We start from the raw sequence: 12257 nt of genomic DNA, 5'->3' as shown, positions 1-12257 counted from the left end.
GGAAAGAGGTGCACTTTATACTACATTATCTTGCATGATAATCTTTCTCCTTCTGGTTTGGATTCCAGTTTTAACTCTTCTGATCTTATGTGTTGGTTTCACCTGAAGATGTAAAGCTGCAGGAAACGAAGGCCATTATTTTCATCCGTGGTACTGATAACCTGCAATGACAGTTTTTCAGATTTCCTCAAATATTGGAGCAGTTAGCTCATAAGGACATGATAAATGCTATGTCACTATTTTTTATTTGCTATATTCAATCAGCATCCAAAACAAAAACAAACACACCTTGAATTGCTTTTTTTTAATAGTAATAACCAGCACATCGCTAAGCCACAATCAATATCAAGGTTAACGTAACACACTCTGAAATTAACAGTCCCTTCTTGAGCTGAGGAAAGTTAACTTAAGGATGTACAAATGCAGACAGGATTTCTGCAACGTATGTGCACGCACACACACCACTAAAGAAAATACTCCCACTTTATTGTGCAGGCAGGCAAAAGCCAGACTTTATTTAAAAGAACGAATACTCACCTGCATCACAGTATACTGCTTAGTTTATCGCTTCTGCTTTGAATTTGTGCTTTCTTTTCACGTGTCTACATTTTGCAATTGTGTACACGCCGCGAAATTAACTTTATATATCATTTAACATCTGTGTATATCCTTTAGAACTTAACGTTACATGGAAATCGAAAGAAATCTTGAATTTTAAGGTACTGAAAACAATGAATAAGAGTCCGCTGAAAAAAAACCCAGTATAAATGTTTCTTGTAGTACAGTACTCTCAATTTTATGTCAGTGTCATTTTAATGCCATAGTTTTCAAATATTGACTGTATAAAGAGAAGACTAGGGAAAAAATATGCCATTCCTAAGTGTGTTAAACTCTGGTGATTTATGATATATGTACAGTATATAAATATATTTATGTATATATGTACATATATATTGTTTAACATTCATTATAAATAGAAGTGTGTTAACTTAAGCAGTATAAAAATAGCCACTTTCCTGGGAACATGCAAACACAATATGCTCTCACCTAATCTATAAAACTCAAAACAACCAAAACCTTTAGCTTCGATTTTCTATAAATATAAATTTTAATTGAAGACTTTCAGCTGATTTAACCTTAAAGTAAGTTTTTCCAGTAAAGATATAAAAATCTGTTTGATGCTATCTATAATTAAGCTCAAACACAGTATATTTTGGGTTATTTACTTTCAAGTATTTTTCCCATGTGCGCTAAATCTAGACACACTGCATTTTTTTCTTTTACAGTAAAATATTATTCAGCTCTAAACACTAAAAGCCAAATTACAGGCAATCTGGCATGCTTGCACTGCAGGAAAAAGGCTCTCCTCTACACTGTTTCTATGTGGGAGGCTGTCCTAATATGGCTATTTGTCCTCCAGATCTTTTGTTCATTGCAAAGCATTATCAAGATTCCCATATCGTAAGATTTTTAAGGCCAGAAGAGAAAGTACTACAACCCATACGTCTCATCTCGTGCTCACTGAAATTCATGCTGAGATCCCTGCATTCAGCACAGTGACTGGTAGCTGGACCAAAACACCTCTCTTGTTACAGCCAAAGAGGTTCCAGCTTCAGAAGTTGAGCAGGATCTTGACTTTTTACTGACTTTTCCCAAGGGGAAAAAATTTCGGTTCCATCGGTTCCATCTGAACCAAATTTTTCTTTTTTTCTTGCCATATGAAAAACTGAAAAATTGTTTTGCCCTGAAACATTCCCTTCTCCTCCAAAGTGGTCGGAGTACTAGTTAGAAAAACAAAAGAAGAAATAGGAGTTATGTTCAAAGGTGATCCTATTTCTGTTCCTCCACACTGCCAATAGAGAGCACACACTGGGTTGTATAGTGGAAAAAACATCACCGAGCCCTTCTTCTGCTCAACAGATTTCAACCATCCACTAGGAGAATGCCATAAGCACATGACTATGCCAGCCATGGCATATGCTCTTTTCCATTCCATTCCATGTAGCTCAAAACTCACTCCTGATCATTTCAGAGGCCTGAATTGCAGCCACCTTCCTTGCCTACAAGCCCATCTCACCCAGAACTTTTGAATTCCTTTTGCTATTCCTCAGAAAAGAAAACAAATAGCATGGAAGACTGAAGGCACACTCTCTTTTGGTGATCAGATGACCTTTCAAGGAAGTAGGAAATTTAAATGCAAATGGTATGGGCAAAGGAGGGACCACAGTCTTGTCTTTTCATTCCTAGAATTATTATTTGCACCTGTAAGTTACTGGGTAATAATAGAGGGATGATCTAGATATTCCCCCCTTCAGCAGATCTATAGGTATTGCTCTGAAAATGTTTTCCAGATTAAGATGCTAGCTATTGTATTAAATCTGTGACTACACTTCTGACAATCAAAAGTGCATATCCCAATATTGCTGTCACCTAGCTGGAAAATGAGGCATGCAACTCAATGAGTTGGATGTCAGTGAAGGCCTACTTTCCTAAAGATGTTCAGCTTGTGCAAGCCTTTCTCTCTGGCATCTCTGAAAGTGATACAACTAATTCCTTATCCCTCTGGCAAAATGTCCTAATGTTCCCAGCCACATCCTATATTTTTTGCTTTTTCCCAGGGTAGCTCCCACATTTTCCTCAAAAGTCTTTTCTAGTCAGAAGTGATAAATCCTTGTTAAAATAGCACAGTCTTCCAGCTTTTATATTTTCAGAAAAAAAAAAGGGGCTTTCTATTTCTTATGGTAAGTAGCATAAATGCACCAAAACAATGGTATGGATATACTCCTGTATTAATTGTTTAGAGAGCTGTCATTGGAAGTTGGGGACTGGGAATTCACGAAAGGCTCGTTTGCCTTCTGATCGTCCTTCATGGAGGCTGCTTGGTCTGAGATGGAAGAGAAGGAGAGCTGGTCATGTTCCATTATATGCACTTGGTCCTCTTCCTTGTCCTTCTTCACATAAAACAACTTTCTAAACTTTTTGAGCTCATGGAGTTCACAGAAAGTCTCAAGAACCACCAACATTGCAATTAGGCCCATCAACAGATAACCTGAGTACAAAAAAAAAAAAAAAAGTGGTTTAATTATTAGCAAACTAAGTTGGGGCTGGAACAGTTTTAATCCTGTAACTTTTCTCACCCCTATCATCTCTGACTAGTATGTTAATTTTCTTTATGACACAGTTTCAGAGCTTTGGACTGTCACATCCTTTTTTTTTTTTTCTTTTTTCATTCCACAAGGAACAAGATCACATATAATCTGAAAAAGCAATGCTAGTGGCTTCAGTTCTGTTATAATTGTACAGAAGAAAAATGTGTAAAGCTATTAAATGAAACAGAATATAAAAATTTACAACAGGCAGACTCCCCCACTTATGACCTTCATGATTAAGTCCCCTACAAAACATTTTGATCAAAAGATCAAAAAGAAATTTTTCCCTCAATATTCCTATATGTTACAAGTAGAAGTAAAAATACAACAGCTAATTACAGTAATTTGTTGGTAAAAAGACAGCAGGTAATTATGGTAATTTGTACCTGTTTAGCAGGACAAATCACTTGTATTGCATGAAAACTTTTGAACTATTTTCCTTTAAAATTATAAGATATCCAACACCCTGAAATGACCGGAAAAACCAAACAACTAGAAATGTGTACAAATCCAATAAAATCAAAATGAAAAATTACTGTAAAATTGCTCCTGGAATTTTAAAAACCTGACAAAGTTGCTATATTTGATGACACCTTGATGGTTATTTGAATGTTTTTCTAACATATATAAACTACCCAAAACTTGGAAGTGTTACTTAAATATTACTGATGACTTTACCCATGTACTGACTGACTCTGATTCTGAAAGGTAATAGTCAGCTCTGATAACTGAGATGTTTGGAAATGGAACTTCCTATGATAAGCAGAACACAGTGCTCTATTTTTTCTTTCCTCTCCAAACATATGCGTCTAAAATTGAAAGGAAGCTGTTATAATGAGCATTTATTAATCTCAGTATTTCATTAGATACCTATTATTAATCATTACATTTAATGAGGAGCATGACTACTTGATTATTTTATCATGTCAATGAAGTAAATCAAGCAGAAGCTAAGTGTATAACTATTCATATAACATATTTATCCAAAGGCTGAACATTAAATGTGCTAAAAGATCAGCACAGACTAATGATTATAATCTACATATGGTCACTGTTCTATAAATATTTCACCTGTAGTTACAGATTATTTACTGGCAATAACACTCTCCTTTTCCTTCCAGGAGTACTATTAAATCAATACTGCAATACCAAATACTGACCTAAATCAGCACTACAGCTAAAATTTATGAATTGTTTTTAAGCTTTTTATCATATATCAAATGGCAACTATGCATTAACACAAGGAAGAAGTGACAAAGCTATGCCAATTAAAAGGCATCTATAAATCTACACTGAGAATTTGTAATTATCTCTGAAACTCAGTCCAGTTGATTGCCAGTTATTTAGAAAGGACTGGTGTTCTCTTAAAAATTCTTGAAAAGCCTATAGTACTACTAAGCATTTTCTGACGTAGAACTCCAAAACACCTTGAAGAAAATTGAAGTTCAGCAAGAGAAAATATTTTATTTGGTTCCTTGAATTGTTCATATGAGAGGAAGAAGAATAATTTAAAAGGTACAACCTCAAAACCTATTGAAATTAAATATTCTAAGGTCATCACTTTGCCTAAAAACTACTTTTTCCTTTTAGTATTTCCTGCAATTTATTTCCTAATTGTTTTAAAGTTTGAAAAAAGGATAATCTGAGCCATAATGTTTTCTACTGATTTTGAATTTTCAGAATAGCTTGGACTGTAACAAGGCCTTTGCTATGTGTGACTTTCCATTCACTTCATCAGCTAGCACCCCCAAATAAACCCTGCAGATCAGCAAGTTAATAATTAGAAACTACCACTCATAAGATAAATACAATGGGTAAAGGAAAAATCTCCTGCAATGCCAACAGGCCTGGCAGGAGAATAAAATAAAGTGTTCTGTTGGCTAGTTCAAGGCCCTGCTTCAAGGAATGAAAATTCAAGGTCCAATCTTTCTTTGTATAAAACAAAAAGAACAAGTCAACAGACACTTTGCCTGCATTAGCATTGCTGGATCAGGCACAGAAGCACAGTCAAATGCATACTGGCCTAAGAAACGGACCTGACAGGAAAGGTTTGTTTTGGCTGTTCAGATTTTTTAACTGGTGTGTCTGATGATCCAAGGACTGCTCAGACTGAAGCTGTTTCTGAAATGGAATGCTTCAAAACACTGTCACTGGAAAATATTGCCATCAGTACACATTTACTCAGAATACCTACATAAAGATAATTTCCTTAGCTTCACTTTCTTAGAATCACTGATCACTGCGACCTCTTCTGTGTCAAACATAATGAAACAATTTAAATTTAACATTTATGGTCTCACTTTACTATCATCTCAGTTTACTTGTCTGTCTTTGACAGCTGGCCATCTTCAACTACCTTCTGTTACAACTGGAGTCAAAAACTTTGTTATTCTGCCTCATTTCCCACTGCTCCTTGATTCATTTCTGTCCACCTGTCATATCACCTTATGAGATGACCTTTAGTTACACAAATCATCTTCTTGGTTCTATGATGCACTGAAATCTTAGCCCAAGATGCTCTTAAACCATTCACGTAACAGTAATGTGAGCTTTTTTTTCCTACTATTAATAAGAAAGTAAGTAGTTATGGTTAGCATAATGGGATTCTGGTTTTAGCTTTTTTTTCTTAACCAAGAAACCTAACCTTACTTAAAAGTTTCCTCCTCACAGAACTACCTAAATTAATGCTAGTTTGCTAACTGACAACTTACAGAACACTCACTATCCACAGGATGGAGAAGGAAAGTCTTGTAGCCATATAGAACTGTGCAACGTAAGACTATGTAGCTTATCAGTGTAGCTTAAGCTATGTAAAGGTCAGGAGTTTCTCAACAGACAGAAATTTCTCAAAAGACAGAGGGTGTCTTTATTCTGTAAAGCAGAACTGATAAAAGGAACATAAAGCTAACAAACTAGTCAAAACTGCCCTTTTGGTTGGACACTGTTCCAAAAGGCATGGACACTGTTTTAAAGGGCATGATGATGTGCCAAAAGCAAGAGAAAAGGACAGTGTGAGGAAAACTGCAGAATGACCAACAGAGGGTTGTGAAGGACCACCCTAAGGGACCACCAAATCAAAATGGGAGGCATGTCAAGGCGAGGAACAGTTTTGGGAAATGGGAAGGACAGATCTGTGGAATCCATTAATTATTCATTAGATAGTTAAACAAAGATATGAAGCTTTTATAACTTGGCATGCACGACTTTTGGAGGATCCCATCTCCTCGTGCATCCAACATCATAAATAAAAGAATGCTGCTCCCTAATACTCACGAAGAGTCTTAGAGAGTTCTTTTTATACCCAGTTTGTGGGCAACAGTGTGATTGTTGTTGGTTTGGTTTTTTTTTAATTTAAAATGCCTTCTACTTAGCTGGTTAGTTTGACACTTACACGTAATTCCAATTTTATACAGCTCTCGGAATTTTTGATTGTAGCCTTCTCCCGGCACATAGTCGCCGAGGCCAATGGTGCTCAGGGAAATGAAACAAAAATAAAAAGACTCCAAAAAATTCCAGTCATCTTCCAGGACCGAAAATATTGCTGCTGGGATTAAGAAGAAGCAGGAGACAGTGATGAACCCAAGGACCATAGCATGGATGATTGCAACGATCTGCTTGGAGAAGCCCCAGCGAATGTGGAAATACAGTACAGGCCGCCTGGTGACATATACAATGATGCGCTGCACCACTGCTGTCAGGAATAGCAGTGTAAATGGGATCCCGATGACTGAGTAGATGATGCAGAAGGCCTTTCCTCCATCAGATAAAGGCACTGTGTGTCCATAACCTGAAACAAAGCAGAGAGGGCACAGGTTGAGTTAAAGGTAGGAGCTCATGTATCAATTTGATAATGGCTATATTGAGTGAGAAAAATAAGCTGCGCTGCACTGTTGCTAATTCTGAATTCTGCTATTATTGACAAATGCTGTTCAAAGGTCTGTTTTAAGCAGGCAAACAAAGCCTCAGTAAGCTTCATTAAGCTACGTAAGCCTCAGCCATAACTAAGTAAAACCAAATATTTTTATATTTCAAAATTGTGAACATCATTGTATAAATGTTTATTCTGGAAAATGAAGAAATGCCTAGTCAGGAGCAGGAGCTTATGCCAGAAAATTTCTATTTTATCTGGGTTTTCCTGCTGACCTTTTCATTTAGTTTTACAAAGTGATGTAACTTCTTCTACCCACACTGTGAATTAGAATAATATATACTTCAGAAAAATGTTCCTACGTCTACTTTGTAGTAACACACTCCAACACCTTTTGTGAAAATCAATTAAATTACATAGAAGTACTGTAATCAACATTCCATGCTATCTACTTCCATTCTTCCACACATTATAATCCACCAAAGATATCTAAAAGCAGAACAAACATTTTCACAGCAAAACTCCTAGGATCTATCCACTGTGGCTGGATTTTTGCCTCACCATTTACACACTGGAAGTATCAATAGGTACACTGCCAAAGCACACTCTGACAGACAGCTTGGTTCTAAATGTAAATCATAGGAACAGAAAAGAACAGTAAATCCAGCATAAAACAAGAATGCTTTCTTCTGTTTGCCAACAAAAAAAAAATGAGTATTTTTGTTTTCATTGCAGCAAGGAAGAGGAAATCTCTTGAAATCTAGTGTGGGCAGCCTTTACACTGATATCAAACCAAGGAAGTGCAGAAAAGGCCCTCGCAATTCTGCATCCCCAAATCAGCTAGCTCACTTGGGTTACGTTAGTGCTGTACAACAAGGCATTTTCCAGAGCTACTGCAACTGGCTGTCCTGAGCAGTCCAGGCAGACCCTAGTGCATACAGGATTATGCTGCTTCTGATTTCTGAACTGGGCTCACTCTGCACTTCCCCAGTCTGCCCAGTGCAGCACTAGACTGGGCAGACATTCCATGAGGGCTCTGTATATCCATGCTTAAAGAACAAATGCACATTGGAAGAAGCACAGAGAAAGGTTACTGAAACCATCAAGGAATAGAGACTATTTTATGAGAGGAAGATAAAAGTGGTTGACTTGCTCGGAACAACTGAATGTAGGTTGAAAAGTAAGAGTATCTCCCTGTTAATGCATCAGCATACAAGTACTACCGAAGGAAAAGAAATTCTTTAGATGAAGAAGAATAATAGTGCCACACAAACAAACAGCTTTGATGTAACATGCATAAATTTAGTCTAGAAATTAGAAAAAGGTTTTTAAGCTTCAGAGAACAGCTTTGGAGCAGCCATACACTTCCAGGACTAGGGAAAAAAAAACCCAGCTATGTTAAAGTGGAGCCCAACGAAGCTTGGTAACTTTATGGATGTCGCAATATCACAAAGCTATACATGACAAGCAGAAATTGAGCTTGCAGATCCAGAAAGTCCCCTGCAAGTTCCAGGTTCCTACATTTAACTATACAGGAACTATAATGCTAAAGAGCATTGGTAGTTTTAGACCGAGGAGAGAGTTTATGCTCCTCTCAGCCAGCAGCAGTAAGATGACATCTTCCAAAAACAACGGATGAGTGATCTGTGTTTGCTTGCTACTCAGGAAACAGAGTCACTTGAGAATGATTATATGGAAAAGCTTGAGCTAAAACAGTTTCAATTTATGAGGCTATGGCAAGTGGGGAAGAAAAGGATTCCTATTTTTCCCCAGAATGCAATTGCTTTTATGTGACTTTTCCTAACAATGCCAATTATCTTAGTCATCACTGTACAAAAGTCATCAAAAAAATAAAAAACAAACCAACACAGCCATAATTTAAAAGAGAGGAAATTATGGATCTGAGGCAGGAGATACTCTATATCTGCTTTCAGACACTTGTGTTCTATTGCCTCCCATCTCTGCTCCTGCACTTGTTTGTAGCTTCTTTGTACTGTACCCTCTTCAGGGAGATGTGTATGTCCACTCATCTTTCTCAGTGGAAACCACCATGATCAGAAGCTTTACAATTGCTATCCTAAGGTATTATTTTGGTATGAAAAATGAATGCTCACCAAAAGGGGACTACTTATGAAGACATTTTTTGATTCCATCAAGGACACTTGCTATGGGTGACCAGAATTAAATGGCCTGTGTAGGCATGTCTTATAACTATTACTGATTATGAAGACAGACAAGATTTATCGAATGCTGTATTTTCATATTGTATAATGCAAATACCAAAATAACATTTACCCATTTAAAAGCACTGGCCTTTGAAAAGCCACACCCTAAGACAACCTGTCCAAGCACTGTTACGTACAGTGACACCAGTGATAAAAGGATATCGCCCACAAATAATCTCTTCTATTGTCTATTCATATCTTAGAGGTACTGTTCCTTCAAAAAAAAGGAATCACAGAAAAGAACACATTCAAGACCAGGTGATTTTGCCAAATGAAATAAGATCAATGACCCATGTAAGCTCAATGTCTTGAGATAGACAATATTTGACTGATCATACAAAGAGCAAAACCCCACAAGATGTTGGCAGTTGGGTTTTATTTCTGTTCATACATGGGGATTTTTTCCTTAAAAGTCATTTATTTTCTTATGACTTGAAGGATTTCTACTATTATACGCATATAAATATACAAAATGTCTTTATCTGTTCTGATGTAATTCTGAATGTTGTCATATACTAAAAAAGTGTATTTTTAGAAATCATTTAAAATACTTAAATATTTTTACATTTATCTTGGTGCTGAATTATACAAGTCAATTATGCATTCAATAAAAATTTTTCCATGTGCTGTCCTTCAAGTTGGTCTTTTGCTCTTATATCTTTCTAAACAGGCTCAGTCATGACTTTTCTATACTCTTCAGTGGTTGTATCCTCCTGTGCAAGTTCCTCTTTTAGTTATTTTCTCTTGTGTCTTACCTGTGTCTAATTGTTCCTGTTAGATCACTCTGTAGATAAATACACGGAATTGATCACTTATTCCAGGTAAGATATATTTTCTCCCTCCATTTTTATGTACCATCATACTTTGTTTTTCTGAGTCTCTCAGTAGCTTACAACAATGTCCAACTCATAACAGCCTGTGTCAAAGCCAGCATTGCCTATGAGCATTTCACCCTACTCTTCCATCCTGTGTTAGCTTGGCACTTGTTGGCACTCGGTGTTTTCTCCTTTCATCCTTTTCAGATACCGCTTTGACAAATCTTAAGCAGTTGTGTATTATCTCTGCTTTGTCTCTTCATAGTTCAGTCCCTCCTGTAGCTCATTAATGGGTCCTGCACTATATTAAGAGGCAGTGGCTGCCTTACAGGTCTTTCAGGACCCTGAATTGAGCATTTAGTGCCAGAGTGCAGAGGTGCTGCAATTCTGTGTTGTAACAACCCAGCCTAGACTTCCACACAGAAGTCCCTGGAGGCTGCCCTGAAGAACAGATGTTCGAATGTTGGATCTGACATCAGGTGAGGCAAGTACCAGGCAAACAGAGGTGCCATAGCCCTCAGAAAGCTTCCCTCAGCCAGCCTCTCCCAGGCTATGGTGATGAAGCCTGGCAGGTGTGTACCCAGGCTGCGGCACTGCCTCTCTCTCTTGCCCCTCTGTTACGCTCCCAGGTCACCAGCTATCCACACCTGCTCTCATGGGCTGGTCCCCTGAATGGGCACCACTGTCCACAGCATCAAAGCTCACTCCTCTCCTTTCATGAATTAAACCATCAATTAATGGTTTTGTGTCATCTTGTTTCCTTCTGCCAGGTGCTCTTCTCTTTCTCTTCTACTACAGGTTTTGTCAAGCCACTGCTCTCTCTGGCCCCAGGTGACCTGTTGCAACACCACTATGCCCTATGTAGAACCACTGAGATTCTCAGGGTGTGGAAAGGGTTCTACTCAGCACATCCAGTGTCCTCCCCAACACACCCATTCAGATGGCAAAAGCATAACATGCAAACTCAATGTGGTAGCATAACATGACAGGTGTACTCATCCCTTTGCTGGTCTGAGTCAGTGTCCTTGAAGAGAAGTCAGCCCTTTAAATTGGCTCATAATCTCAAAATACCCCAATAAATTAAGTGAATCATGTGCTACGTATTTTAGAGTTATGCAAAAATATTTCATTCACCCTAAGCATAACTGGAATGACTCACTGGAACATGATGATGATGAAGATGGTCAATGATAATATTTACATAATTTCTAGACTTTAATTTTTATAAACCTTTCGCATTTTCCACTATGTTTAACATCTTTTTTCCTAACTGGTCTATTTTCCAATATAAAAAAAGGAAATATCAGGTGATGGTAGATCCATGTGGTAAAAGAATTTGGTTGCTGTTATGCTCTTCCTTGAAACAGAAAAAATACTTGAGACTCGGTTTTATGAAGCAGGATGTATTTCACTGTTACACACAGTGGAAAAGTTCACCAATACAGTTTTGCTAAACAAATCTGAGCTTTTCAGCCACACTGAGATAAGCTACCCTATATGGCAGAAAGGAGGAGGAAAACTTCCACTATGACAGGCATTTTTAAGCAGAGGAAATCCATTTGGATGCTACATTTTGCTACCTCCTCAGCTGAGTTAATGGAACTGATTTTGTGTGCATCAGAGGAAGTAGGAGGATGAGGTGCTGTAAACTAAGATGATGATCTGTGTTTAAAGGGGGGAAAAAAGAAAATAAAAAAGAGGGAAAGTGAGGAGGAGGAGATTTGTTTGAAACCGAGTTCATTTCACTAATAAAAGCTTACAAGGCAGCCCTTAAAGACTTGCACCGGCATAATTAGGAAGGTGTCGAAGGGTGTGGCAAAAACCTCTTAAACCAGTTTTGACACTAAAGAAAACACTCATTAGATTAATTCTCACTCAGCACCAGTAAGGGTTTTAATTTCCAGCTGAGGTGATTTAGTATGGTGCTGAACCAGCTCTCTTCAATAATATTATATCCCTCAAACCTCACTAGAATAAAAGTAGTAAAAACAACTTTAAACAATTAATTTAACCATGAGTTTTAGATCTTCTCTGTAACAATTTCTTGCCTAATCACTTCTCAGAGTAGAATTGTTTTGTTTTGCCAATTTCTAGAATCAAGGGGCTTCTTTTAAAAATACCAAACAAACAAATGAACACAAAAACAAACCCCAAAGAGATTCCAACACAGTGATTTACATGTATCTACCAATGGTACACG

General features: G+C 37.4%; 1 protein-coding gene across 1 annotated transcript in view; it reads right to left on the bottom strand.

Annotated features, from left to right (window-relative positions):
• Window positions 1-289: 289 nt before the first annotated feature.
• Window positions 290-12257, bottom strand: part of KCNK1 (potassium two pore domain channel subfamily K member 1) — a 34102-nt gene continuing 22134 nt past the window's right edge. The window contains exons 2-3 of the mRNA XM_051783218.1: window positions 6541-6936; window positions 290-3049 (exon numbers count right to left, since the gene is read on the bottom strand). Coding sequence (XP_051639178.1) covers window positions 2790-3049; window positions 6541-6936 — 656 coding nt within the window. The 3' untranslated portion in view covers window positions 290-2789. The remainder of the gene's footprint in view (window positions 3050-6540; window positions 6937-12257) is intronic.

Source organism: Manacus candei, unplaced genomic scaffold (genome assembly GCF_025592945.1).
Source record: "Manacus candei isolate 608988 ecotype Guabito, Panama unplaced genomic scaffold, ASM2559294v1 h1tg000017l, whole genome shotgun sequence".
NCBI lineage: Eukaryota > Metazoa > Chordata > Aves > Passeriformes > Pipridae > Manacus > Manacus candei.
Note: the sequence above shows the minus strand (reverse complement) of the source record. Positions and strands in the feature narration are given on the sequence as shown.